Raw genomic sequence first — 27152 nt, 5'->3', positions numbered from 1 at the left:
TGTGCCGGATTCAGGGGAGCCCCTGTTTTGGGCTGTTATAAAGTACATACAGATAATTAGGGCTGGAGCCTCGGATGTGCAAACCCAGGCCGGGGAGAGGACCCGTTCGACTTCTCTCTGTCCCAAATTGCTTCTGCGGAGTCTTCCCTCTCGCCCAAAAGGAACCAGGCTTTCTCAAGAATAAAAAAAAAGGGCAAGGCTACATTTTTTCTGAAGCACAAAAATCTTTCTCAAAAGAAAATGCAACAAAAACTACTGCCAGCCGGCACGCTTCGAAATGCCACCGAGCAGTATGAAAACCTGTTGTGAGGCACTTTCGAGCGTGCGGCAAATTACTTCTCGATTTTCCTCATTAAACTTTCATGTCGGCTATTAAAGGCCCTTCTTTTCACTCCTGATCGGAAGGAACTCAAAGTCTGCCGCATCTCCCCTGAAAGAAACCGAAGCCAGCTTTTTGCTCGGCTGCCAAATTTCTACACCTTCAGAGTCAGAGACAATCTCTCTTCTGTGTCCCGCTGCGACTAACCGGTTCGGTATGCCGGTTAATGCTGCGAATGCCTGGGCAACGGCGCTGCACAGAGACCTTAACACAAGCAGAGACCTGCTCTATGTTTTCTGCAACTGCCCCCAGGACCGGGACCTGTAAAGGACACCCAAGGAAGGTGTTGGCTGCTAGCTGTGCTTTTACATAGGGCACTTCCCAATGGAAAAAAACCAGCAGAGCTGCCTGATAACCTCACTGCAAAAAGCACCGAGGCTTTTCCCTTGTATGCTGTTGCATTTGGTGAGCTCTGCAAGGCAGCTGCTGCTCTGGCCCGGCCAAGCCTTTGGCTTTGGTTAAGGAAAAACTCCTTTTCAGGGACCGAGCGCTCTGGGACAGAGCATCAAGGGCTTCAGGCAGTAGTGGTACGTACTCTCAGGCAAAACCCTGCTAGGGCCCTCATGAAAAATTCCGTGGGGAAGCATTTCCAGCTCATAAAGCAATTTACCTGCTATATTACGGGCAAGGTATTTTCTTGTCACTCTTCACTCACGACTGGGCTGCTTTCCTTACTTTAACCTTTGCTCCAGGCTTCCTGCTTTGCCAGCTTCGGAAGAGATTTTGTTTGTTGGGGTTTGGGTTTTTTTCCTTCTCCCTTCACCCTACCTTTTTCAGGAGGATGAGCAGAAATTCTGCCGGTGCTGAGGCAGCAACACCCCGTCTCCACCTCAGGCAAGGGAGCCAAAAAGCAGCTCAAGCCACCCCTGTCACTGTGCGCACAGGTACACATGGGGCTGCCTGAAGACAGCTATGTGGCGAGCGCAAGGTCTTGAAAAACCCTTCAGGGGCTCTTCAAGCTCTTCACTTACAACAGGGCTGGGTCAAAATTCAGGGTAAAGCAGTGAAATTGAGCTGTCACTTTGGCCATGGCAAAAGGGGACCGTGTAGGTCATGGCTGCTCGCACACATCCCGTGCTTGTGCAGGAAGGGGGGCAAAACATGAAGCTGAGCATCTCACCCACAGGGTTTCTTGGAGGGTAGTGGCCCTGGAAGGGCTGAGCTCCTTGGCGGCTGGGAAATTAAAAACTGGCACGCCGATTTTGGAGGGGAGGGTTAGGCAAGAAGAAAAGAAAGGGCACGGTAGAAAAAGCGCTCGCTTTCCAGCTTCAGCTCCACTGAGGTCTGCCCGTATTTCAGCAACAAATAGGCAGGGAGCCCCAACCTCGGCCCTGCTGTCACCGGGAAGGGCAAAAGGAGAGGGGAGGAGGGCTTAAGCTTGCTAAACCCGGCTTAGTGCGGTGCAGCAGAAGCACAAGCCTTCCTGCCGGCCATGACCATGCTGTTATTGGAGTTCTGGCAATGAACAGTGCAGAGAAAGGAGAAAGTGCATCAGAAAATTTACAGTTAAGTTCTCATCTTTTCAACAATAGAGTTAACAACGTTCGTGCGTTTTAAGTCACTCATGCATTGCTGCCGTCAACTCCGTTCCAGAGGGAAACAGGAATGGCAGGGGCTTCGCTACCGCTTTGACATGCACACACATACAGGACTCCTTTCCCCTCCCCCCCAGTCCTCTAGGATACACTCCAAAAAATTAAATTACTGAAAGATCCTTTCCCCGATTGCAACACCGTGCTGGTTCCACACTGGCCTTAAGTTTCATTTTCTTTGCTAGCGATCTCTTTTTTGGGTGGGTTTTTGGTTCGGTTTGGGTTCTGGTTCTCTCTTTTTTGTTTGTTTGTGGGGTGTTTTTTTGTTTGGTTAGGTTTTTTTTGGTGTAATTTTTTCTTTTCCCAATTCACTTGAAATCGTTTTTGGAGAAAATCCATTTGGCTGTAGTTCATGCCCATGCATTTCTAGTCATTCACAGACATGCTCACTCCCATCGGACATCGGTAAGAACAAATGGCCAACATACAGAAACACCTGGTATACTCCATACACACTCCAGCAACACAAGCTTGGAAAGAAACCCCCGAGTCTTCAGGGGAAAAGCACCCCACGAGTGCAAGCGCAGGGCAGGTCAGGACCAACCCACTTGGTTTTAAGGCAAGAAAATTTGCAGCAGCTCATTCCACTGGGATTGCTCGTCCTTTCGGCCATCAGCCTCCTCACAGCGGCACTCCTTCCCCACAGAGGTGGAAAGAGAGGTTGCCCTCCAGTTAAAAACATGTTTGTTTGGTTTTTTTTTTCTCTTTTTTTTTTTCCTTTAGAGGAAAAATGATGGAAGCAGGCATGGTGCACCTGGCTGCATGGCCCCTTCTGCATCCCCTGCCCTGCAAGCAATGATGCTCAGCCTGTACTGGTCTCTGAGACTGCAGGCCACATCTACCTTTGCTCAGCAGTTTTCTCCTGCACAGTACAAAGCACTCACTACAGCCGAAGTTGTGGGGTTCAGGGCGCCTGGCTTCCTTTTGGGCTGACCTCTGGGTCAGCCCCAACTTTCCTGACTGCACTCAGACCTTTCTAGGAGAGCAAACTGCTGGGCTGGTACTTCCAGGGAGTGGTGGGATGCTTAGCACCTGAGTGAGCCTGACTGAGCCAACCTGCAGGCAATTAAACACTGCCTCTGACTTTGGAGTCAGTGTGCCGGAGGGCTTCCAAGCCTTTATATCAAGTGTGAAAATGCAGCCGAGCAGGGAAGTGATTTGGGATGAGAGCTGTGAGTCCCCTTATACTTGATGTGGGGCATCACCACTTGGCTGTCATCGCTCGGAATATGCCATATTGGGAGCTGGGGGGAATACCACAGCTTTCTGTCCATACCAGAAACAGTTGATTTACCAGAGCAACTGAAATAGCAAACTCAATGATGGATTAGCCTTAAGTGAAATTGTCAGAGGTTTTGGTTCTGCAGCTGAAAAGCGAGCTCGTGCCAACACACGGCATGCTCAACTTCCAGTCTGAAGCGACTATTTAGGCTCGCTCTGAAAATGTAGGAAGCCGAGGAAGCTGTCAAGCTGTTAGCTAGACTGCCTCGAGCAGATGAGAAGGGTTACTCTGCTAGACTGCTATGCCGATAGGGAAGTGTTGCTGTTTGTTTTCCAAATCTCCTTCTGCAGTGTAATAATACAAACTTCACTGCTGACCTCCTCTGCGGAGCATCCCTGGCACTCGCCAAACGCCGGCGGGCTCGCCGGACACGCCACCTCTGAAACCCTTGTAAAAAAGGCTGCGGATTTTCAAACACCTCTTAAAAAATTATCTGGATTCCTGTTCTGGAAAGGTGGATTTTGCTTGCTTCCCCGGCACCATTTGTACCCACACACCATCTCCACAGGGCTTGGGGCGAATTGGTGCCCACCTGGCACCGGGAGCAACCAGCTGCGAGGCACACCACAGAAACAAGTCTGCGCAGACTTTCCAGCCTTAAAACCAACGTTATGTTTGTGTGATTGGTCCACCAGAAAGATGGTTTTCCCTTGAAGACTGTGTTCCCACCCCCCTCTTTTTTTTTTTGCTTCCCCTTCCCAGGCTTGTCTTGCCACTCAGCAGCGCTGAGAAATAAGATAAACAGGAATGTGATACCAACCGTGAACTGCCGGTTCTGTCGTCGCCGTTGTGTCTACACACGGGAACAGAGGATTGGAGGAAGGGAAGAAACAGGAGGAACAGCATGCAAAAAAAGGGAAAATGGAAAAAATGGAACAGATAATATATGAGCAAGCTTTCAAAGAACATTGCGTGACAAGCAATAATAAAATGAAAGGCAAAAAGCATTTGAAGTGAGTTGCACTGTTTAGAAGACATGCCTCCAGTTCAAAAGCTATGAGCCTGAGGAAAACAGTAAATTTTTCTCTTTTTCCAGGACCTTGCCAGAATAGTGACTGGCAGTTGCAGAGTTGGGGGAACAGGAGACGGGGGAGAACGCCGACAACCAGCACTTTAGTTGCTGGGGGCCAAAACAGAAGCTCAAAGCCGGGACAAAGAGCTGATGCTCAGAAAAGGAGTTTTTACATGTTCAAACATTGCCCTCACCAAAGCATCGGCACTGTGTCTGGTCTGCCTCCACTTCTTCCCCTGCCTCATCTAATGCAGGGAAATCTCTGAGCACTTTGGCACTGCCTCCTAACCCAGACTGTTTGGGAGGTGGTGAGGCAGTGCTCAATATGATGAGACTCCTAGAAATCAAGCTGCTTGCTCCGACGGCACGGCTGGCTTTCTGCCCTGGCTACACCAACCCACGCACCTGTAAAGGTGCCCAGCTTTTCTTCAGAGCAAAAACCCCGCTTTTCTCCTAAAACAGGCAAACGCAGGTAGGTGCTACCGCTCCCTCCCTCCCACCAGCTGACTGCTGAACAGTTACTGGGAGCTAAAGTACGTCAGGGTCTTTTCGGTCATCAATCTGCAGCTGACTTGGCTCTGCCTGCGTTACATGTCACAGAAGCCCTGCTGGGAGCTGCTGCCTTGACACTGGAGAGAAGATTTGTCTCTCTGCGGGCGTTTGGAAGGGGCAGTTTTAAGGATCCAGCCAAAAATGAAGGTCTCTTTCTGACAGCAGCCTGCAGTATCTCCTCTACACCCATCCTAGTCACCCACGCTGCCCAAAGCGCTGGCTTTCCCCATTCCTAGAACTCACTCCTATTTTTGCCTGGCTCTACATATCTTCCCCTCTTCCTCCCATGCTGCTGGCTCCTTGCAACGCTGTGTGCCTCTGCCAACTGCTGCTATGCACCCCTCGTTCGATGCGGGCAATGTTTGAAGGAGTGAAACAGAGGGCGTGAGCATAGAGACACGCTCTACCACCTATTTCTGCTGAAGCAGCCCTGAGCTTGAGTTTTGCAGCAACAAAGGGTCAACTCATGTCGGCGTTCCCCCTGGCTCGTGTGCTGTCCGGAGAACCCGAGGACGGGGAGTCCTCCTGCACACCCAGGGGCAGCAGTGGAAAAAGGAGAACCCGTTCCTCTGCAATTTAGCTGAGGACAGCCCGGGTCTCAATTTCTGAAGCACCGGTGAAGACAAGGATCATACAAGGAATGCACAATACTTACAAGGTCTACATGCTTGAAATACGAAAGCAAAACAAATAAACCCTGCACGGTTGAACAAACTGCACCAAGATTTGCATAACAGATTATCAAGCCGTCATTAGCCTGTTTCCACTGCCAACGTACACCGTCCTCATCTTGGCAAGCAATTCTAACGCACGCTTAAAGCCGCGAGCGCTCCTTCTCCTGCTGGGAAGCTCTGGCAGAGGCTGCAAGGGAAGCCCTCCAAAGCAAAAAAAAAAAAATAAAGGTAAAAAAAAGAGGAGAACAAGAGCAGGGCTCTTCTTTGTTCTCGGGTAGCAATCCCCACATGACGCCCCGTTTTAGCCAAGCAAACGGTGAAGGGGAAACCGGTGGTGAAGGCGGGGGATGTGGGGGTGGGCAGGGGCAGTGTTGTTTAGAAAGGATTGCAAAACTGAGTATTAATTCCTGAGATAGCATCATGGCATCTCTAAATAGTCTCAATTTACTGTCTTCCTGAAATAAATAGAAGAAAAAAAAACAAGTGTGTGGGGGGGAGAAGTTACGTCAGCTTTCACGTTAAACAGAGAATCTGCTGAAAGCAAACTTGTGTTCACGTGCTGGAAGAGATAGCAGAGAAACAGTGCAAACTGGACAGTGCATCTCGCTTCCCCGGCTGGGGACAGAGACCGACAGGTTACAAAAAATAAAGTTCTCAAGCGGTTGTAAGTGCGAACAAATATCCAAGTCAAACAACATGTTGGCTGCGGCTGGAATGACAAAGTTATGATTAGCAGATGGTTTGGATGGTTGCAATAGGAAACACAGACCGGTTAAAAGTTTAGATCGAGTTTTCTGGAAGTTGGTTTCAGTCCCAGAGAGTCGTCTTTGAGAAGAAGGATCGTAACGTGCACCGTGCTCCAGAGAGGAATAATCTCGTGTTAAAATGAAGCGAGGAATGCCCCCCCCCAGCCTCCACACACCCCGACACAGGCACACCACCGCAGCGGTTGCACGGCAAAGGAGAGAAAACCTGTCACTGTTGCTTTGGTGGGGAAGGAAGGAACAGAGGTCAAACCGCGCGTGCAGCGAGCTCCGTCGCCGTTCCGAAGGAGCAGCCCAGCCCAGCCCGGCCATGCTGCTGCCAAGGCAACCCAGAAGGTTCAGGCGCATTAGCTAGCTTCAACCAGGCTTCTCCTCACCTCCAGGCATGTGCTGCTGGCTTCTACCTCACGTTCAAGAACAGCCACGCGTCTACACCGGACCGCACGTACAGCATGGTTTCTGCCCTGCACCCCAGAAGAAATATCACCTCAAGCACAGACCAACACCAGAGTCCTCAACACATTTCTGCCTTTGTTAAGGATGAATGAGGCTGCTGCCAGCCTCTACCATCACCGAGAAAATGCTATCCTGGTCCTGAGCCACAGGCTTGAAGCTGATGCTCATCCTTCTCAAGGGATGGGTTGGTGCTGAGAAAAGGGGCTGCTCTACCAGATGCAACAAAGCAGAGCGTGGAGAAAGCGCACGGACAAAGATGCTCAACGTGGCCCTTTCCACCTAAGGGTAAAGCCTTTCCTTGCCTGGTTTTCACTGGGAAGGCAATTCATGAACACACCACATGGGGAAAAGAAAAACAATGCAACAGTCTTTGGAAAAACAACTTCATACGTACACTCACCAGAGGACTGGTTCATCCTTAAATCAGGCACCCAAGAGAGGAACCACAGGCCTCTCTAAAGCTGCACATTTCCCTCACTGGGGGAACTGAGCTCAGCGTGGCCAGCTCTCCCTAGGAAGACACTGACACACATCATCTTGCAATGCAGATGGTGCATCTCCCAGCTAAGAAAACTCGGACAACACCCAAGTTTTAGGTGCTCACCGCTTCATTAGATAGCCAGGCGAGCACCTGCACATGCACATTTAGGAAATGACCACGTGAAGGCATCTGGGCCACATTTACTGGAGTTACCAGCTCTGCTGCTAAGCCTCCTTGTTTTTTTTCAAATGGATTCTCTCCAACTTCAGCCTGCGTGACAGACCGGGCCCTTTAAACTCATCTGTAATTAGTCCACAGCCTCAAACAGAACGAGCACGGTGGAGGAATATTAAAAGCCCAGCAGCAAAATTAAATTCACCAACTTGCATGCTCGAGCTGCAGCCTTACCGAAGCACGTGGTACGATGGAGCTTGAAAGCTCATGGCTATCGTAAAACGCACATCAGCAAAACGATGGCAAAATACACTTTTTTCCCCTGAAATTTGATGAGGTATTAGTAAGCATAGCTACTCACCCCATCTATTGCTTTCCCATTGGCTTACTGCACCGAAAACAAAAGCTGATCTGATCACTGAGGCGTGGAGCTCTCCTTCTTCCCTATTTTGTGGGCTCTGCTTCACATTTCCTGACCTGGATGAGCCTCAATTCCCCCACCTTGCCCTTTTCTGGGCAGCCTTTGGGACCGGTGCAGCACTTCCTCCCCGCCGGGAAGAGCATACCTGGCAGCACTGTGTCTCCAACCGACTGGATGCAGCTCAAAAAGACCGAATTCTGCTTCATTTTGTTTCCTGTAACAGGCCTGTCAGCTACTCTCTCTTCCTTTATTCCCCGTAACATGGTCACATCCTGGATGAAAATGTCAGCAGAGTGCAGGATTGTCTTTAAATTAACCTGACATTTTACCAGAGACGCGCAGAAGCTTCCAGGGAAAGCAGAAGTTAAATAATAAATAATTGTGGGGGAGGCACAAATCACTAGGCAGAGTCCTCACATGGTGGCATCACGTACCCAAACAACACTGCGAGCTGGTAGCAAACCAGGAGCTGCCCAGCAGCTCTCACCAACCTGCCCTTACCGTATGGTACAAGCCCCACGCTGCCCCTTCACCCCCCCCACAAACCTTCCGCGAGGTAACTTGAGCAAAGAATGACTTTCATCATAGTCTCACTGCCCACTGCCTCCTTGAATGGCTGCTGGAATGAACCCTGTGCGACCGGCAAAGAAGACACGTTTACTGAGGATAAACCCCAGTGCTTCCCTCGTTTAGAGGAAGGTTGGAGAACGTGCTAGGACCTTTCTTCTCAAGGCTGCATGGTTTCTGTGCACAGCCATTTCTTTGGAAGCGAAGGCACCACAGAAACGTGCTTTCTGATGGGCTGCACAGAGCCGGCATCGAGGCAGCCTCCATCAGCAGCCATGCAAGCCTCAAGAAGGACCCTGGGGTGTTCCACAGCACAAGCCCGGCTCCACCCTACAGTCTGAGGGATCAACAGGGCTGAAAAATGCCATCTCTGATGTCTTTTAGGGATAGGCAGGCTGTGTTGTCATCCACTGGCTCACCAGCAACGCTGCTGCACGAGGGACAAGCAGGGGCTCTGCAGCATCGGCAGCATCCGCTGCAAGGCTTGAAATGCTGGCAGCGTGCGCACGTGTGTGTCGCACCCCGTGCCTGTGCCGAAACTGTTGCCAAGACACCTGCCTGATCCATCTGCAGGAAAAGTGTGATAAATGCAAATTTGCATGTACAACTAATACTGTAGATCCCGGGGTGCGGAGGTGTACGTGCTAAGCAAGAGCAGAAGGCAGCAAAACGGTGCTGGAAAAAGGCAGGCTGAAATGCTCCGCTCTGAGCCCAAAGACGAGGGCTCTGTGATTGTTATGAAGCACTGTAATCTCCCAGGAAACACCAGATGTCCGAGCCCAGTGTTTCAAGGGACGACTCTGGGGGTAATTCAAATTATGCAGCTTGCTCCGCTGTATCGCGTTGTACATCTTAATGAACAAAGCCACAAGGACAATTTGAACTGATAAAGAAAAAAAAATAAAAGGGCTTGCCAGCGATAACAGCTGAAACACCAAAGGATGGTCAGAATATCAATGCACTTGGAGAGGATACGAGAAAGATCAAACGGCCACGCAGGAAATCTTTTCAAGCACCTACGCTGAAGCAAAGCAACAGTGACAGAGGAAAAGCTTTAAAGGTCGTGGTGTCTCGGAAACTTTGCTGCTGCTCAGCTTTGCCTCCCCCTGCAAAACAAGCAGCAGGTTAGCTTTTCAGAGAGCTTCCCCAAAGCCTCCTGACAAACTGCTTCAGAGGCTCAGCGTGCCTTCGTGGGTCAAGCCCACAGCGAGACGTGATTGGGATGTGCCAAGCAAGAGGTGCTGATTAGGGTCCCTTCGCTCTAGAGACAGACTTTGGAAGGGCTTGGGGGGCAGACTGGGAGTGCATGTAATGGAATAAGTGAGGACCGCGCTCCATCACATGCCTGCACGTCGCGTTACCTGTCCTCTCCTGTTTGCCAAGCAGTGCATATTGCCACGCAAAGGTCAGTCCTTTGGGATAGGACTGCCTTTCCATGTCACAGCTGAACGTGTTTAGAACCAAAGCTGTGCAGGTAAGCAAGTTAAAATAAAATAAAATCAAAAGAAGGAGGCCTGTCATTGGAAGGTGTGCGAAAGGAGTAACTTACCGTGCACGCACAGTAGCAAAGGCAGCCCCCCCTTTAGATCGCTCTGTTGGAGAGATTTAGTAGGGAAAACTTGACCCAGGAGGAGCTATCCCCAGCAAATCAAAAGGAATACTGCTGAAAGCAGAACTTGTTTCGGACAAAGGAACTGTTTCAGTGCAGGTCCCTCTTCCCCTTCTGTTTGGATTTGTGTTTTTTATTCAATCAAGATTTTTGTTTTTCAGAACTACTCTGCAGCATCAGGGGACACAAGCTGGACCAGTATGAAACAAGAAGTAGCAGGGAAAAAGAGAAATAAAATAGATTTCAAGTCCCCTCACGCTGAGGAACGCTCCCAGACCCAGCTGGCTGACTGCTGGCAAAGACAAGAGAGGCCTGGCTGCTGTCAAAGCACCTAGGTCAGGCCAGGAGAACATTTCCAGACTGCAGCGATGACGGGAATTAAGGTATCAATTGTCTCCCAAGGCTTTAAAAAGTGTTTTGATACCACTATGCTATGCAATTCTAGAGATTATGTTAATCTGACCTCATTTTTTTTCAGCTACAAAGTCTTTTAACCGCTGAGGAAGAAAGGTTTCTGGAGTTTCAGCCGGCCCATCTGCTGGCCAGAAAACACGAGGGTGCCCGTCTCAGCACAAAGGAGGGAGGCGAAGCCTCGGCTGTTCTCTGCAGGAGGAGCACGCTGAACTTGTGGGCAGGAGATGCGAAGATGCACGTCAAGAAGACTCAGCATTAGACGGCTGTCAGGGAGGAATAGAAAGGTTTCTCTTCTCAGGATTAGCTAATCTTCCTCCTACGTATCGTGAGTAGTAACTGCTGGAGTAACTTGAAGAACCAACCCACCCTCACCCTGCCCCCCCTCCCCGTACACCTCCCCTCCTTTTTTTTCAGGTGAAAACCCGTGTGGAGGAAAAGCCTAGAAGCCCAGAGGTCATTGGAAAGTCCGGTTGCAGCAGAAGAGTGAGGAGCAAAACAGCCATTCCTCAGGAAGAACCTCAACGCCGGAGCCTGGAGTGGGAGGCGAGGGCAGTGAGTGCTCTGGGAGCTGGTCCTTGGGTGATCCCTGAAACAACGGGCTGGTAACAACCCGGCTCCCAGGAAAAGGACGGCCACTGACGTCTGCAGGCACTAACACAGACCTAACTGGGTCAAACAAGCTTCAAGACAAACTCTTCCTTTTTTAGCCTTCCAAAAGCCACACTGAAAACTTTAACAAACTGCCATAAACTGAAAGAAAACTGCATGCGTGTTTGCTTACGCCGAGACACACGGGGCCCGAGTTTCTCTGCCAACAGCTCGTAAGGAGACCTTAATAAAGTCTGAAAGCTACACTGAAACAAAAGGCGGTTAGGTGAAGAAATTAAAAACAGACTTGAAACAAAGCAACCAAACATGGGAAAGCGTTCAGGGCAGAACAGCTCCAGCATCCAACCCTGGGTGCCTGGAGGGCGGTGTTACCGATAGCCACCTGGAAAGAGGAAGACAGAGAATGGCACGGTATGGAAAACATGATGGTGGACAGCGTGCACCCCATGAGTGTTAAGGCACCTTATTTTTGGTTGGTTTGGGGTTTTTTGGGTTGTTTTTTGTTTTGTTTTGTTTTTTTTTAAGAAAGACTTCGATTGCTTGTCCACGCCAGCGGAGTCAGGCTTGGTTGCAAAAACCTCAGGAGGAAAAAAAAAAACAGGAAGCAGCCTGAGCAGGACAGGGAGAGTCAGCCTAGCAATGTCCAGAAAGCAAAAAAACCAAAACCCAAAAAGTGAAGGTATTTACAGAGAGGGTGGATTGCAGCATCAAACAAGAAACGTTACGTCACTAGTCCATCCTCCCCTTCAGTTCGTCACCTCTACACCTCTAACAAAGTAACCAACCCACCACCCAACCCCACCAAACAGGAAAAAAAAGCAAGCAAAAGCAAAAGCAGCAGTTGAAACAGAGGAGATCAGGAACGTGACAATGAGAGCGATGGGAAATAAAGTAGGAAGGCCCCTCCTAATGAGTGAGGCGAGTCAGGTCTAGGGAGGAAGGATGGGAGATGCATGTGAGAGAGGTGTCCAGTGATCAGCTTGTTGGTTTTGCTCCTCTTTTGCCACAAGACAGGGGAAATCTCATAAGCCTCCAGGCCAGCTCCTCAAAAAGGGTCCTACAGACAGTGTGCAACTCAGTAAAAAAAGACTGGTGGAATTCACTTCACTGGGAGAGCAGGGCAGAGGACTCAGCCCAGAGACGGACCAGACACCTAGGCATGAGGAAAAGCATCTCGAGTGATACAAGCCAAATTAAAGTGCTCCAGACCAAACGTCCCGCTTCCAAGTACAGACTGCCCAGAAACCCCTCAGGATGGGGTTGCGGCTGGAACAACTGCCCCTATGACGTGAGCCCAAAGGGTGTTTGCATCCTGGGTTTGACAGTACCTGGTGTTAACCCTGGTAAGCGAATTAATGTCTTTTTTTCTGCCACAGCAGCTCCTGCCTTTCAGAAACACCCTCCATAAGGACTGTCCAACCTGAACGCCGGACCAGGCCTCACGCAGTAGGGTGGGTGAATTCAAGGGGAGAAAGAAGAAGAAGAAGAAGAAGGAGGAGGAGGAGGAAAAAAAGCGGCAAGCGGTTTGTTTGTTGTTTTTCCCCAGGCTTCAGGCTCTGCTTATATACACAAAAGACAATAAACATTCAGGACATTTCCAATGGTAATGAAGGTACCGTACCTGTGATGGTGGTAGGGATGGTGGTGGTAGTGGTGGTGGTTGTTGTGGGAGGAGGGATAGTTGTGGGGGGATCTGGATAAAATATAAAAAGGAAAATAATAAAAAAAAAGCAAATTAAGAAAAAACCAAGCAGAACACAACAGCGATCAGAGAAAAACAAGGACGCTAAGAAGCGGCATGGCTTTTCCTCCTCAAAAACCAGGTGGCAACTGCCCAGCCGGCTTTAGGGAAGGAGGACCAGATCCCCAGCAGCTGGACACTGGCTTTGAGCTCGACCTTCACTTCGGGAGCCGTGCACAGGCTTTCTCCAGCTGGAGAATCTGGCCCCGAAACTCTTCCCCACCCCCACCCCACCCTTTGCCTTCTACAATGCTAAAAGAAATTAAAATAAAAACAAAAAAAATTAAGGGAAACCAAACAGAACCCAGCATAAATTAGTCAATGAGAGAGAGAGAAATGGGATGGGAGAGGCATAAGAAAAATAAACTGCACACTTTCCACAAAAAAAGAACAATTTGCATGTACAGGGAGCGACATGGTGGTACTTGGCTGGCCTCCTACGGATACATTTGGAAATCGGGGTAGGGGTTTGTACCAAGGGCCCTGCCGTGGCTTAAATGGGCTGAATGTCAGCAGCACACGAATACATCGTGCACTTGTCCCAGGGCCCTTGAGTTCACTGCTCTTCCTTTAGGCATACACGTCAGCAGGACGGTAAAAACTACGTCAGGGATAGCAGTGAATAGAAAGGAAGGAGAACATGCTCACTACGCATCAATTTCAAGGCACGAAGAATCCCACCAAGGTCCTCCCAGCAAAGAAAAATCAAGCCTTTTTGGGCTGTTTCAGTTGCATGCTTGTGCTGCTGGTCCTTAATGAGAAACACAGACAAGGGGACATTTCTCTCCCTGACTGACAACTGCCGATAGATATTCTCGACCTGTTGAGGCTCAAAATGCTGCTGCTTTTCCCAGTATTTATCTTACGTACAGGGGCACCCCCCCAACCAAATTACTGGGCAGGAGAAGGTAGATATGAGAAGATGTAAAAGGAAAAAAAAAATAATAATGTATCGATGCCCAGATGATCAAACTGAATGCGCTAAGTAGTCAGGGAGACTTTGAACTACAGATTCGAAACGTTTCGTGGGCTTTTGATTTTAGGCTTCCTCTACAGCATGTCAACTCTTCATCACTAAGACATCTGCTGCTCTTTTATCTCCAAGCGAGCTCTCTCAGATTCCCCAATTAATGCATCTGAACTTTTAATTATATGCTGTCCCTTTATCATGTCCCATACAACTTCCCTGAAGTTAAGAGCCGCTACCTCACAGTTCGCTTCGCTGGGGAGTGCTTATTTATGGTTAAATTGTAAGCAGTTACTGCCCTTCCCTTACATCAGAAGCATCCCAGCCCCTATGCTTACGACAGGATGCTTCTTACTCGCTCATCAACGCGCTGGAGCAGTGGGGAGCGAGCGCAGCAGAACCGGGGGAAGCAAGGCCCTGGCCTTCCACCAGACTGCACAGGGGCGATGCTATGCAGCCAATTCTTCCCCCCCAAAAATAAATCCAACCCTCAAAACACCCTCTGGCCCATGTGTGTGCTGGAATGCACTAGAACTTTCCGGCAAACAGGTCTGCCCACTCCCATGGGGAGGAAAAGCGAGAAGCGGATTTGAGAAGTCAGCGTGCCCTCGGCGTGTGTCAGTGCGGTTAGACGTGCCCAGGCCACGCGTGCAGCAGGGGGAAGGCGTGTTAAGCGCAGCTCAGCAGCAGTTATTTTGCAAGCCCCGGCTGCTGGCAGCCGTTTGCAGGTAAAACCCCATCTCTGACTCCAAACGTACGCATCCCCTCAGTACAAAGACTACGTCAGCCTTTCCTGGAGGCCTGCCGGACCACAGCCCTTCCGCGCTGCTGCTACTGCCCTCCGACACCACATCCGAAATTCCCCCGCTTCCCACATTATGGTGACTTGGGGGAGCTTCTGCAGCGACAAGCGGCGAGGCAGAGGACGAGCAACGAGGCACATCCTTCCCACCAACCTTCAACCCTATGCAGAGCTGTCTGCAAGGACAGGGATTCCTGTGCCACCAACGCTTTTGCCATCTTCTAGTGGGGAAAGGTGCTGAGGACCTGATGTCAATGCCCAATGCCAGCAGCAGGAGTTTCCTTCAGCAACAACACAAGCTACATGCTGTGCTGGAAGGCTTCAGATGATGGCCACAGCCCAACCGCTGCTTCCCACACCCACAGCTCTGGGTCTCTCCCTGTATGAGTTCGGGGAGGCAAAGATGCCTTATGCTGTTCGGAATGCCGGATCCTAGCAGAACACTCCCAAACACACAGGAATGGGACACGACGGGTTATAAAACTATTACCTGAGTGCAAGCTCCTGACAGACCATGAAGAGCTCTCTCCTAGGTGGCAGAAATGCCCGCCAGATGCCTGGAGTCCACAGGTTTCTGCCCCTTCACCAGAGTCCTGCCTTGGCTCTGCCCCTGTGGATTTAACCCTGAGGGGGAGCAGCACTCGGGACGTCCTGCATGGTCTAGTCTTCACCCGAAATGCCCAACCATTACCATGGGTGTGCAAGAGCCACCCTGTGCGCTAAATGCCAGGTGGGTTAACACAAGGAGGGTGGATCTCGCACCAACACAGGCACACCGAATGGGACAGGGATTGACGGCCCCTCGCCTGAAACCACTTTACAGCAGCGGCTGGCCGCAGCTCTAACCTCACTGGGAACTGCCTGTGTCCTGCTCCAGCACTAGTGTAAACAAGGTGGTGGTTTTGGGGAGTTTTGGGGGGTTTTTAGCACTGCAAACGTACAAATTACTCCATTGTAAATGCCTATCTGACCGCATTTTGCCAGCTGGCCTCTTCCAGAGCTACAGGCACTAGAGAACTACCCGTATGACGTGGCAGATGGGTTTGCTTTCAGCTAGAGGCTACAGTTTTGGTCTTATCTTCCGTTTTTTGGGCAAGTTTCTGAGACTGGGCTGAAAACGGCTGGTGCGCAAGCAGTGTCTCGACAAGCAAAGTCAACTGGTTCTCTGGATCAGAGCGAGTGCAAGAGAACTCGGGCTGCAGAGCTTCAAGCGGCCGTTGCATGGAATGAACCTCAAACCAAAGCGCGTCACCGTCCCATCCGAGCAACAGGCAACCCCCGCCGCGAGCTGAGCCCGGCCGCACAACAACCACTCCTGAACAGACACAGTTCCAGTACGCAGCTCAAGGGACTTGCTTGTAATTCAGCTGGGGGAATCGCTCTTCAAGCGCCTACTGAGCCTCTATGAGATGCGGCGCCCCGTGACAGGAGGTCTATAGCAATGGCAAAGCAGCGGGGAAGAACTGAAGGATCAGAGTAGGTGTGCAACAGGACTTTAAAAAGATGCCAAGGCACGTTTTGGTGCCCGCTCGGCAGCCGCAGATGGGCTTCAGTTCAGAGGTCTCATTCCTCCAGTTTCTTTACTGGTTTGCAATTGCCTGGGGATGCAGGCTTGTCTCTTTGGCAATTTAACTTGCTAGTGAAAATCCTGGAAAGTATCCCCCCCTCCTCCCCCCAGACCATTGCTGAAGACAGCAGAGAAGGAATTATGAAAAGGCAAAGGAATTACTGGAGAAGCCCTAGGAGAACCATCAGGCCAGAGAACTGCACCGTTCTCCCCGTGCCCCTGCTCTGGGTTTTCCTTACACTTCGCCAGCCAACACACGAGTGCCATAGCGAACCCAGGAGCACAGCTCTGGAGGAAGGAGCTCACTGGGCTCCACGCCCAAGGCACGACACCGAGACTTACAGAAGCAAAAGGAATGGTTTTCCAGCCCCTGCCCCAGCCCGGGATAACGTAGACGGTGTCGGGAGCTGCCTGGAAATCTTGCATTAAGCAAAAGGTTAACTTCTGTCAAAGCTTTCAGAGCGTGGTATGTTGCAATTACGTGTAAACGAGTCTAGAAGAACGGTGGTTTTTCTCACGTACCGTATACAAACAGCATGTAATCCGCATGTGATTTCCCCACCGCGTTTGAAGCCTCACAGCGGTATGTACCATTATCTGTTTTGTTTAGGTTACTAATGAGAAGGTTTGAACCAGACACTACAACGTGTTGAGGCATCTCATCATCTACTCTTAACCACCTCATGTCCGTAGGCCTACAGAGGAGGGAGAAAAAGAAACAATCACATTACTATTTTCCTATGGTAAAGATGGCATCTTCAATAGTTCATCCACAGACAGAAAGCCCAAACCAAGAAAAACTGTAAAGAAATAACACATACTTTTTTCTTTTTTCTTTTTTTTTCTCTTTTTGTTTTTTTTTTTTTGTGCTACTCAAGCCCAGATGCTGTCGGGCTTCCTCAATTTAAATTTACTTTAACCCCACAGGAAACCGTATCCAGACCTTAAATTTTCTGAAAACACTACTGCAAGCAGGAAGAAAGTTCATTAGTGGTTAATCATTCGCTTGTTCGGAAAGCCTGACATCTTTCGAGGCTGTGGACTCAATGTACATCCACAGGACGCTCAGGGTGTGGATCTGGACAGCACGGGGCAGAACAAGGACAACGTGTTTATCAAGGCTGGACCCTTCCATGGAGCGACGGACCCGTTTGTTTCCCTCAGCGGTATCCGTGCCGCTCGCTAAGCTGTGAGGAGAGAGGGACGCCTTCCTCCTCTCCCCCCCCATCCCACCTGGCGACAGGCAGCCTCTTTTCCTACACCCCTTCGCTACCGGAACCGAACCAGTATCGTCTCTGCGGCATTTCGGGGATGACATTGGCCTGTTTTGTTGGAGATGGCAAAGTGAGCAGGGGGTGGGGAGGGTGTGCGTGTTTGCTGTCGGTCTGCCTGAAACCCAGTGCTATTGTTAGAGCCACCCGGCAGCAGTAAGGGGACTGACTGGGTATCACCTGCCCCAGCAAGAAGAAAAAGGTGGCAGCTTTTGGGGTGACCTAACAGTGAGCTCTGCAGAGAGGAGGCTTATGCAACAGCAGTTGAAAAAACCCAAGAGCTATCAGCCACGTCGTGTTTGTGAGCTGGGCTCTGCTGGGAGCCAGTGCTGCTGGAGGTTATCCCACACCTTGGGTTTTCTCCAGCCTGCGGCTGTCACTGCATGGAAGCTCCTGAACTTCCAACATCCCCAGGACAGATACAACCCAGAGCAAAGCTGGGGAGGGGGTGGGGGAAGGTGTTGGCTCTGCCTGCTGCAAAATGATTTGTGTCACTGGCTCGGTGCTCTGCTCCTCACTTCTGAGCCATGGGCACAGGAGCCGCAGCATGGGCAGCACAACCTCCTGGGAGTGCACACATACACTTTAAGCTTGGTACGGGTGGAAAGGGCTTTGGGGTTCATGGCTGGGGTTTGCTAAAGGCAATTTTGGAGAATTTGGCGAATTTGGAAAGCCAAGGTATCCTGCAGTGTGGGCTTCCCAGAGACCTGCCTTGCCCCGGATACCCTAATAGTGACTGTTTCACCAGCTTCCCGCTTTTGTCGCAGGCACTTCTGCTTTCTGGTCTTTCGCTTCTCTTGGGGCTTCCCTCCCCCAGCGCAAAATTTGGCAGAGAAGTGATGGTGTTGAAGCTGGAGAAACTTCCTCCTTGGTCTAAACCTTTTTTTTAAGGGTTTTATGAAATCTCTTTGTCTTAAAAACACGGAGTTCGAACCACAGCCCGTTATTTTACCGTCTATTCCCTCACGCTTTGAGAGACACGGGTGACATGACCTACATAAGCCAATTCCTAGCACACTACTAGCATCGCCGTCACGTTAAGTGGCATGCTGCCGGGGAGATGCGTCTGTCTTATTTAACGTGTGTATGTCTTATTCATAGCCTGGAAGGGAAAAAAAAAAAAGGAAGAGGAAAAAAAAAAAAACCCCAACCAAACCCCAAAAAGGTAAAGAAGCAGCCTACTCATTCAATTCCCAGACGATGGCAAATGGGAGGGATGGCATTTATCCGTGGGAGGAGGAATGCAAAGGGGCTCCGGCAGATTCTGAGCAGGGCACAGGTATTAAAAAGGACCTGAATTAAAATGGCCAGGCCCTATTGCATGGGGAAGGGCGCAGCCTTCGTGCTGCGCAGAAGAGACTGGGAAGAGGAGGATGCCAGCACCCCAAACCTCCTCGGCTCTGGGTGCACTACCAAGGAGACGCTGACAGACTGCAGTGATGTTTGCGGAAATCTTATGAACATGACGTAAATTAAAAGGAAAAACAAATAAAAGGATAGTAAATACTCGACAGCCATAAATCCAAGTGGAAGAGGAAGTGTTGGGGGGGAGAAAAAAAAAAAAAAAGTCGACAAAATTTAAATTAGAACAACAATGAAAGCATGGAAGAAAATCTACCCTCCCTTGCCGGGATTTTCCTGATGCATACGTGTCTTCAACTATCTAGGAAAGCCTCAAGGGCATGGCAAGAAGAGGAGAAAGAGTAAAACTCGCATTTCATAAAAAAAGTATCACACAGGGCACCAAAAAGGGAGGGAATCATTGCATGGTCAGCACAGGCAGAGGACAGACTGCCTTACCTGGGGAGATCCACGCCACTTTTACAAGTGCTCACTTCTTCTGTGCCAGCCTTGGTGTGGCATACTGGCACCTCATTAGGACTCAAAATGTGGGCCCTGGCAACCGATGGGTGCCCAAGCCCTTCCCCGGGGTGAGGGGGAAGGGGCGTGTGGCTGCAGGACCCTTCCCTTCTGCACCTGAGAGCGTGCTGCGCAGTGGCCACAAAGAGCTCTTCCAGGAGCTCATCGAGCAGAAACCCCTTGGCTGGTAGCGACAGAGGAATCAAAGGAAATCAAAACGAGCTTCTTAATTGCGTGGCAGGTGCTCAGGTGCAGAAAGCATCCCTCACACGCTGTGACATTGACTTTGACGCGGAGAACGGCGTTACCAACCGTCTGCCATTGCAACAGAGGCCAAACAAGGTCGGCACAAGCCCGGCACCGCCAGACAACCTGGTCTGCCCTGGGGGAAGCGTCCAACTTACTGTGGCTTTCCAAAAGCTGCGCACGTCAGTTCGAGCGGCTCCCCTTCTCTCGTGAGGCCTTGCACCGGGTAATTCTGAGAAACCCGCACTTGAGGCTTATCTGCGGGACAAAAACAGCGCTTTGTAAATCCTCACACTGCTTCGGACCAGACGCCCGCCCAGCGCGAGAGGCGGCCGCTGCCGCCACCCTCCTTCCTCCTCTCAGCGCCGATCGCTCGGCACTCCAGCCGAGGTGCCGCGCTTCCCCTGGAATTGTGCCTTGGCTGCGCTGGAGCTTCTCTCTGGACTCGCTCAGGCTAAAAGGAACTCGTTCGCCTTCACGCTGAGGAGAAGCCAGAGATATCCGCAGCGCTGGGAGTCGATAGGTTTTATCGTGCGCCACGTATTACTGTGTGACAGCGCTCGGCGTCTGTGCGGGCAAGTACATCGGGCTTTGCAAGAGATGCTCGTTAGAAAGACAGAAAGAAGGCACGGCCTCTGCCGCTGTTGTTTAAACAACGGTTGGTTTTGGTTCGTCCAGATGAAGCTCTTCTACAGCCTAAAACAAACACAGAGAATTAAAGCATTTGCAGTTAGGGAGCCGGCTCAGAAATACTTCGGTGAGACCCTGCGGGAGGGGAGGAAAAAAGAATCCCCAAGAAAAAGCTGTACCACGAACCTGGAGTCCACAATTAAAAAATGCATTACCTCCCACAAGCGAAACGCAGATTAAAAAGGCCGATCTAAGCTGTAGCTAAAATGTTATCAGCGCGAGAAATCAATTCGGTGCCACAAATGCCATTAAGCCCTGTACATTTTTCAGGAATTTACTCGACTGTAAGGAACAAAGGAAGGCAAAAAATCAGTATGCATAAAGGTTGAAACCATTTAAATGTTTCTATTTCCTTTGAGAGTAACCGCTACCAAAAATATTGGCTCGCTGCATTTTATTAACTGTGTTTAACTCATTAACATGCTTCCTATGGAATAGCAGAGATTTGGGGGGGAGGGTCTGGAGAGGGGGGTGTGGAAATCCGTGGCAGGATTTAACCAATTTAAACTCTCATAATTTTCAGTAATGGAACACGCTACAAGAGTAAATCCTCTCCTGAGATGACTGTACCACAAACATTTTATAAACTAATCCCCATTACAGATTCTTGCAGCCATGGATCTCTGCAGGCTGGGAAGGGCAGCAGCCACCGAGGGACTGTGACGCTTTGGGGAGATGAGCCCCAAATTCACTGGGAAATGTGGCAGGCTTTGGGGTGCCTGAAAACAAACCCAAGGCTTTGCGTGTGCAAAATACAGACGTGGCACAATCCAGGTGCGTTCTGAAGGGGCACAGGGGGAAGGAGGTCCTTCATGGGAGGGTGAAAGAGCCTTTGAGTGCGGCCTTGAACCAGACACTGGAGTGGGAATACAGGCTCTCCCATGTCGTGGCCAGGCCCAGTCTGGGTCTAGGAGGTTTGAGCAAAACGCAGGCAAGCCAAAAAGCAGCACTGAAACACCACACCGGGTCTGCGCCCGCGAGCGCTCGCACAGCGCACAGACACCCGACGAGGCAACCCAGGTGTTATGCAGCAAGTAAAGCACGAGCAGCATCTTAAAACGCTGCGCTCGCGCTCCCCGTGCTCATTCACAATTCCCACCCCCCCGGCCATCTGCTCGCTATTTATTATTTGCTTTGCGGCAGGACTGAGGAGCCCGTGCCAGAAACACGGATGCTATTATCCTCCATACTGTAGGAAGAGCAGGAAACCTTCCGAGCCCAACGTACGCAGGGACACGATGCTCTCCGTGCCGGGAAAGCTCCACGCAACGTCTTCTGCGCCTCGCCTCTCCTGTCGCTCCCATCCCGCTTTCGTTAGATAAATTTTAGTGCTCCTAATGAGCTGTTTACCAGCTGACAATTACTTATGGAAATCAAGAGGAACACGCTGACGGGCTTGCCAAACCGCAAACTGAGTGAGCTCTCCATGACTACAGTGGGCCCCACCGCCTTCGTTAAACAGGCTGAAGCGGCCAAGCAAAGCCACACCATTTCGAGGGGGACACTGGAAAGATGTCACCTGCAAAGGCAAGTCGGGGCTCCCTGAACACATGTGCTCAAGGAGGTTCCCTCTCGCTCTGACCAAGAACGGGGCAGTGGTGCCTTTTGTCCCTTAAGGATGTACGCTTGGGCAGCCCTGCTGCTATGCTAAGCCAGTGCACCCCTTTCCTGCGGGTTAGGGGCTCCGTGAGTGAGGCTTTGGGATGCTCTGAGCAATGCCAAGCTCAGGTCCTGCATGGGCTGGCTGTGTTCAGCAGCCATCACTTGGAGAGCTGCGGTGGTTCCCCAGGCATAAAGCAAGCAGCAGCAGAGCTTTTCCTGCACTGCTTCCTGGCAGCCCCAAACCCTTGACGTGGAATTTCGGAATACCTCGCCGCTGGATTTCAACAGAGAAATAAACCCTGGTGTCCATGCACCTAAGCCACTGCGTACTCCACCGACAGCCAATTAGATCTAACAACCCAAAGCTATTTCCTACTATGCCTATTTCGAGCGGCTTAAAAAACCCAGCCTAGTAATTTAATAAGGCGCCTTTATTAGGCTAAATTCATTCAAATGCTAAGAGTGATATACAAGGTTAAATACCAGTAGTCTAAAGGTCACGCTGTAGCAGCAACCAATTTGAAAAACTTATTACAAACCCATTCTGCATTTGATGAGACGCCTTTTACAACAGGCGCGCTATGGGAACTGCTGCCTGCCCAGAGGTGGCCGTGACGTGGTTTGCAAGTTCCCAAAACCCTTCAGCTGTTCTGCGTTGGCCCCAAGTCCTTCCTGCGAGCTGCTAGCTCCAGTCCTCACATCGTTGTAAACATTACTATTTACCCTGACTTTTTAAGAACTTTCCGTGGTTTGCAGGAGCGCCGAACAGCACCCGGGCCGGTGCGTTCGCTCTCAATATACCATCGCTTGCTGATGGTTCCCTAATGACTGTCCTTTGAGATCTGCTGGTCAGCGATTTCTCCATCCCTTCAAATGTGAGCTCCATCGATATCGCTTCGATCTCGTTCTTTGGCCAAGGTATCACATTATATATGTTGGGTGCCTCACAAAAGCCAGAAAGCCAATTATTTCGACGCATTCCCTCCCGTCAGGCTGACCCATGAGCTGAAAGGCATGATTGTGATCTGGTTTTCTTGGGAAAGGCGAGAAAGCACGTGAGAGGTGGTCAGGGTCTTGCCCCCATGGCGCTGCTCCCCTGAAATACCATAAGAAGGAAACCACATGCAATCAATTTAACTCTGTGGCCAGATCCAGCAGTTTCTCAGTGTTCAAGAGCTCCTACCAACAACCTGCGTCTCACTGGGTGTACACGTCCTTTGGGGCCGTGCCAGCCGTACGCGAGTTGAATCATCACACCGAGGCAGCTCCTGCCCCCTCCAGCCACCTCCGTGCAGACGATACGGCTCCTACAATGCAGCAATCTGTCCGCTCTGGCACAAACCCTGCACTTAAGCGGTCGCTAACATCACAATAAAAGACATTTAGGGAAATGGTACTTCCTTTCTGAAGCCCTGCTGACTCCAAAGCCTCGCCGACCAGAGTCAAGAGGTCAAGCAATATGTTGAAAGCAGGCTGAGGCTCACAGAGCGGGGTCGGGCACGATCTTCTTTCCATGTACCAGGACATGAGGTACCAAACCCAAGTTTCGGAAAAACCCACGTTATGATTCCTGTATTAAAAATTCCCAGCAAAAATGATGACAGATGGCATCCTCAGGAGAAGGATTCTGTGGGTTAAGCAGGGATCCTGGCCACTCCAGGCAATTCCAGCTCCAAAACCAGCCAGGTAGCACTTCAGACATCCTTCTTCAGGCAGGCATTATTTCATCCAGCTCCTCACCTCTGCTTTCTTCTCTTGCCAAACCAGGTCCTCCAGACATGGGACTTCTGTCAGGTTCCATGCCTTGTCACACCAAGGGAAGTGCAGGAAGAGTTTCTTTTTCTACCTTAAAAGAAGGTGACAGTGAAGCAAATGTTCATACCCAGGTGTAAATACAGCTGGCAGCCTTATCCTCCAACCGGTTGGGTTTGCTCCTTGGGAAACAATGCCCATGTCCCAGACCTGACAGTCCAATGCCTCCTCCTTGCCATCCATGGGGACAAGAGGACCCTTGCTGATACTCCACTGAAACACAGGGATCTGTCACAGCAATATGTCCTGCGTTTAAACCCGAGAACAAGTGTGCAGCTGGGGGTCCACAGCTCATCCAAGAGAGCCTTTTGACCCCAAGGCTCCAGGAATTGAGCCATGTGGCTTGTGGCAGGAAAGACAGACAGGTACAGGGGGTATAAATGTGCCCCTTGCAAAGGCTGATGCTAAATCCTTGCAAAAGGCAGAGTCCGGGCCACGCCACGAGCTCCTCACTCCCAACAACATTCCTCCGAGAAAACCTTATTAATGAGCTTGCAAACGAGCACCCAACTGGGAAATGTCACAAACAAGAGTGGCTAATGCCCCAGAAAATCAAATAACTGAACACTTGGCTGATTGTGGTGCTTTTCATATTTACCAAAAGGGGAGGGGGGGAGGAATAAGAAAAGAAAAAAAGCTTTAAATCAAAGTTTCTGAAGGGGTCAACACCTCGCTGAACAAAACAACTCATTTACTCGTTTTTAGAAATCTCCAGATGATAAATTACACTGATGCTAATCACTTCACCGTGCGCTACGCAATTAATATTTGCACTTGATAGAAATACAAGGATTACTGGAGATGAGGTGCTATAGGTATATATGGCTGATTTCTAACATAATCGGGGTGCAAAGAATTCTCCCGCTGCAATGGCAGGTGCTGGAGCCCGCTTTAAAAGTACACGTGCAGATATTATAAAAAAAATGGATGTGCAATTAATTTTAGGTTCAGAAAAGCAAAATGAAAACTGACCCAGGGAAAAAGCCAGATTGGGATGCTGCAACTTTCACTTCCAGTATCACCTAATGAGATAAGGAAAAGCACCACAAAGGCCGCACTTAAATGTCTCCGAGAATATCTGGCTCCATTCAATTCCTTAATGATATTTTAATGCATTTTGTTGCTTCATTTCCTTTCTAAAATTACACTCAAAGCGCTGCTCCTCCACCCCTCGCCGACGGATCCCAATCACAAAAAGCAAGCGTCGCCAGCCAGAAAGCAGGGGACGTTTTCAAACCCGCACCACGCAGCGTGCCGTGGCCGCCCGTCGCACGGGGTTGTGCGGTCGCTGGCGTGGCAATTAATCAAGTGTGAAAAGCGTTATCATTCCGGGGGCACACAGCACCATTTGTCAAACCTCTTTTGCTTCGGGGCAGCACTACTGGGAGGGTTTCGTGCCTATTCCAGCACGCTGGTTTGCAGAAGTTCCTTTTGAATAACATGCCCCGTGTTCCCCTGGCAGCTTTGCCTATGCATGGAATAGCTTACTCTGTGTTACTAGCTTACTCCATGTTACTACTCAGTGTGAAGCATCTTACCCACAGTTTTGCTGACCACAGTAGCAAAAAAACCCCACTCCACCCCAAACCAGATATGTTTTCACCCTGCAGAGAGTCCAAAATCTCCCCTGCCCAGGACACTGTCTGTTCCTTTCTCCTGCCTTAGGAAAGCTGCAGCAACCCATCTAGTGGCCAGTTACAGAGAGGGAAACTTAACCCCCCTGAATGCTCCAGGCCTGCAACTCCCAGCACAGAGGAAAATGTTCCAATTAACTGATTTTACACCGGAGCCTGGCAGGTTGCTTTGCAGTCTTCCATTTCTGCAGCCCCCTCTCTTTTCCTGGGAAAATGCCTGGACTGTGCAGGGAAGCAACCTGGGAAAGCGCCCGTGCTCATCTCAAGCTCACACACCTCCAAAGGCACAAAAGCTGCACATGGCTCCAGGTCTGTTCCCTTTTGTACTTGTGTTTTGAACCATTTCCTGTGGTGTCCAGCATATCCCCCCCCTTCCTCCTTTCCTCCCCCACTTTGCTAACTATGCAGTTTTTTTGCTTTCTGCTTCCTTTTTTCTTGGGACAAAAAAAAAACCCAACAAAAAAAACCCCTACACCAAAACCCAACCCCCACCAACTTTGGAGGTGCCTCTCAGCAAAAAATCTCTCCGTACTCTGAAACTCAGACAAAAAAAATACCTCGTTATCCAAGAAGGCTCCATCCATCATCCTCCTGTCCTTCCCCAACGCATTTCACGCTCGAGTTGGATACATTAAGTGCAGAGAAATACAACGTCTGCCGGGAAAAATAGTCTTCCTGCGCCCTGCTGATGTTCCGGATCCGCTGTGCCCTTGGTGGGAACAGGCAGGACTTGCAGGGAGAGAATGTGAGAGCAGCAAAGTCCTGAAGCTGCTAATTGCTGGGAGCCGCAAGGTGATGACGCAGGACATGTTCTTCTGCCGGTTTCTCTCAAGCCATCTGCTGCTGCCCACGGAAGGCACTGGCTGGACCAACACAGGTCAAGTCCCCGTACACAAGCACCACAAACGGCTTTTAACAGGCTCAGGCTTTCATTCAGACCAAGACACCAAACTGAAGTGGTCCTCAAAGCCCTTTTCCTGCCCACTCTCTGAGGCTTCTTGGTGTGAGCCCCATTCCCACCGATGGCTCTGGAACAACCCATAGGGATGCTCAAACCAGGGTGAAAAATACACAGTTAATTCTTTTGCAGCCCTCTCCTGCCCTGTCAAACTATCAGAGTAACTTCCCCAAGGCAGCTGAAAGGGAACCCAAGGTTCTTTCAAACCTGGGGCAGAAAGCCTGCAAGACCTGGATGCCTCCACACAATAGCGGAGATGGGATTTATCTCCCCTCCCCCTTAAGTATTTGATCAAGCCTCACAAAGGTGCTAATGTATTATTAAAGCTAATGGAGCTCTACAAGAAATGTTAATGGACATTAAGTTTGCATAAATGAATTACACATTAGCACAGTCGCAAGAAATCTAGTATCTGCCAATTTAGGTAGTATCTGATCATTTCTGTTTTCCTCATTACAGGAACATTGCTTCCCGCTAGTTTCGGAGATAGGAGAATTGTAACCAAGATGTTCATAATGAAACTACATAATGAAGCAGATGAAATAAATTAATACAAAACTTCCTCTTCCCCTGCGAATGAGGACTGTTGGACTTCGCTTTCGGGAGCTGTTTTTGGGGCAGCAGTGGGCGTACGCAGCAGGTCCCTCACCTCCAGCAACCAGGTGCATGGCCACGTTGGGGACCGCTGGTCTTCTGGGTACCTGTTCATAAACCCCATTAACCTCGCACGCAGTACAGCAGTTCCCAAACCAAGTGAAAGGCATTCTTAACACTGAATGAGTTCAGAGCATTCTAGAAAACAGGCTGGTCTTAACCAGCTGACGATGCCACATTGTTTGGGCTACTCTGATGTTGAAACCAGCTGGTGCTCTACGTTCACACTGCACAACGCCGGCGAGCTCTCGCACGGTACCAGGTTCTCACCAGTACACTCACAACAGTGGCCAGTCGCTATGATGCAGTAACAGAAACACACTTTCCAAAGAGATAAGGAGATTGCTGAAAGAGAAACACTT

The 27152-nt window shown here is 50.2% G+C and overlaps 1 protein-coding gene across 3 annotated transcripts in view; it reads right to left on the bottom strand.

The window, feature by feature from the left end:
- Positions 1-27152, bottom strand: part of CADM1 (cell adhesion molecule 1) — a 126323-nt gene that overhangs the window by 11217 nt on the left and 87954 nt on the right. For all 3 annotated transcript variants that reach the window (XM_084274821.1, XM_084274822.1, XM_084274823.1), the window contains exons 6-9: positions 19599-19698; positions 16586-16758; positions 12608-12679; positions 4014-4046 (exon numbers count right to left, since the gene is read on the bottom strand). In XM_084274821.1, coding sequence (XP_084130947.1) covers positions 4014-4046; positions 12608-12679; positions 16586-16758; positions 19599-19698 — 378 coding nt within the window. The remainder of the gene's footprint in view (positions 1-4013; positions 4047-12607; positions 12680-16585; positions 16759-19598; positions 19699-27152) is intronic.

Source organism: Gallinula chloropus (genome assembly GCF_964237585.1).
Source record: "Gallinula chloropus genome assembly, chromosome: 24".
NCBI lineage: Eukaryota > Metazoa > Chordata > Aves > Gruiformes > Rallidae > Gallinula > Gallinula chloropus.
This window is presented reverse-complemented; position numbering and strand designations above follow the sequence as displayed.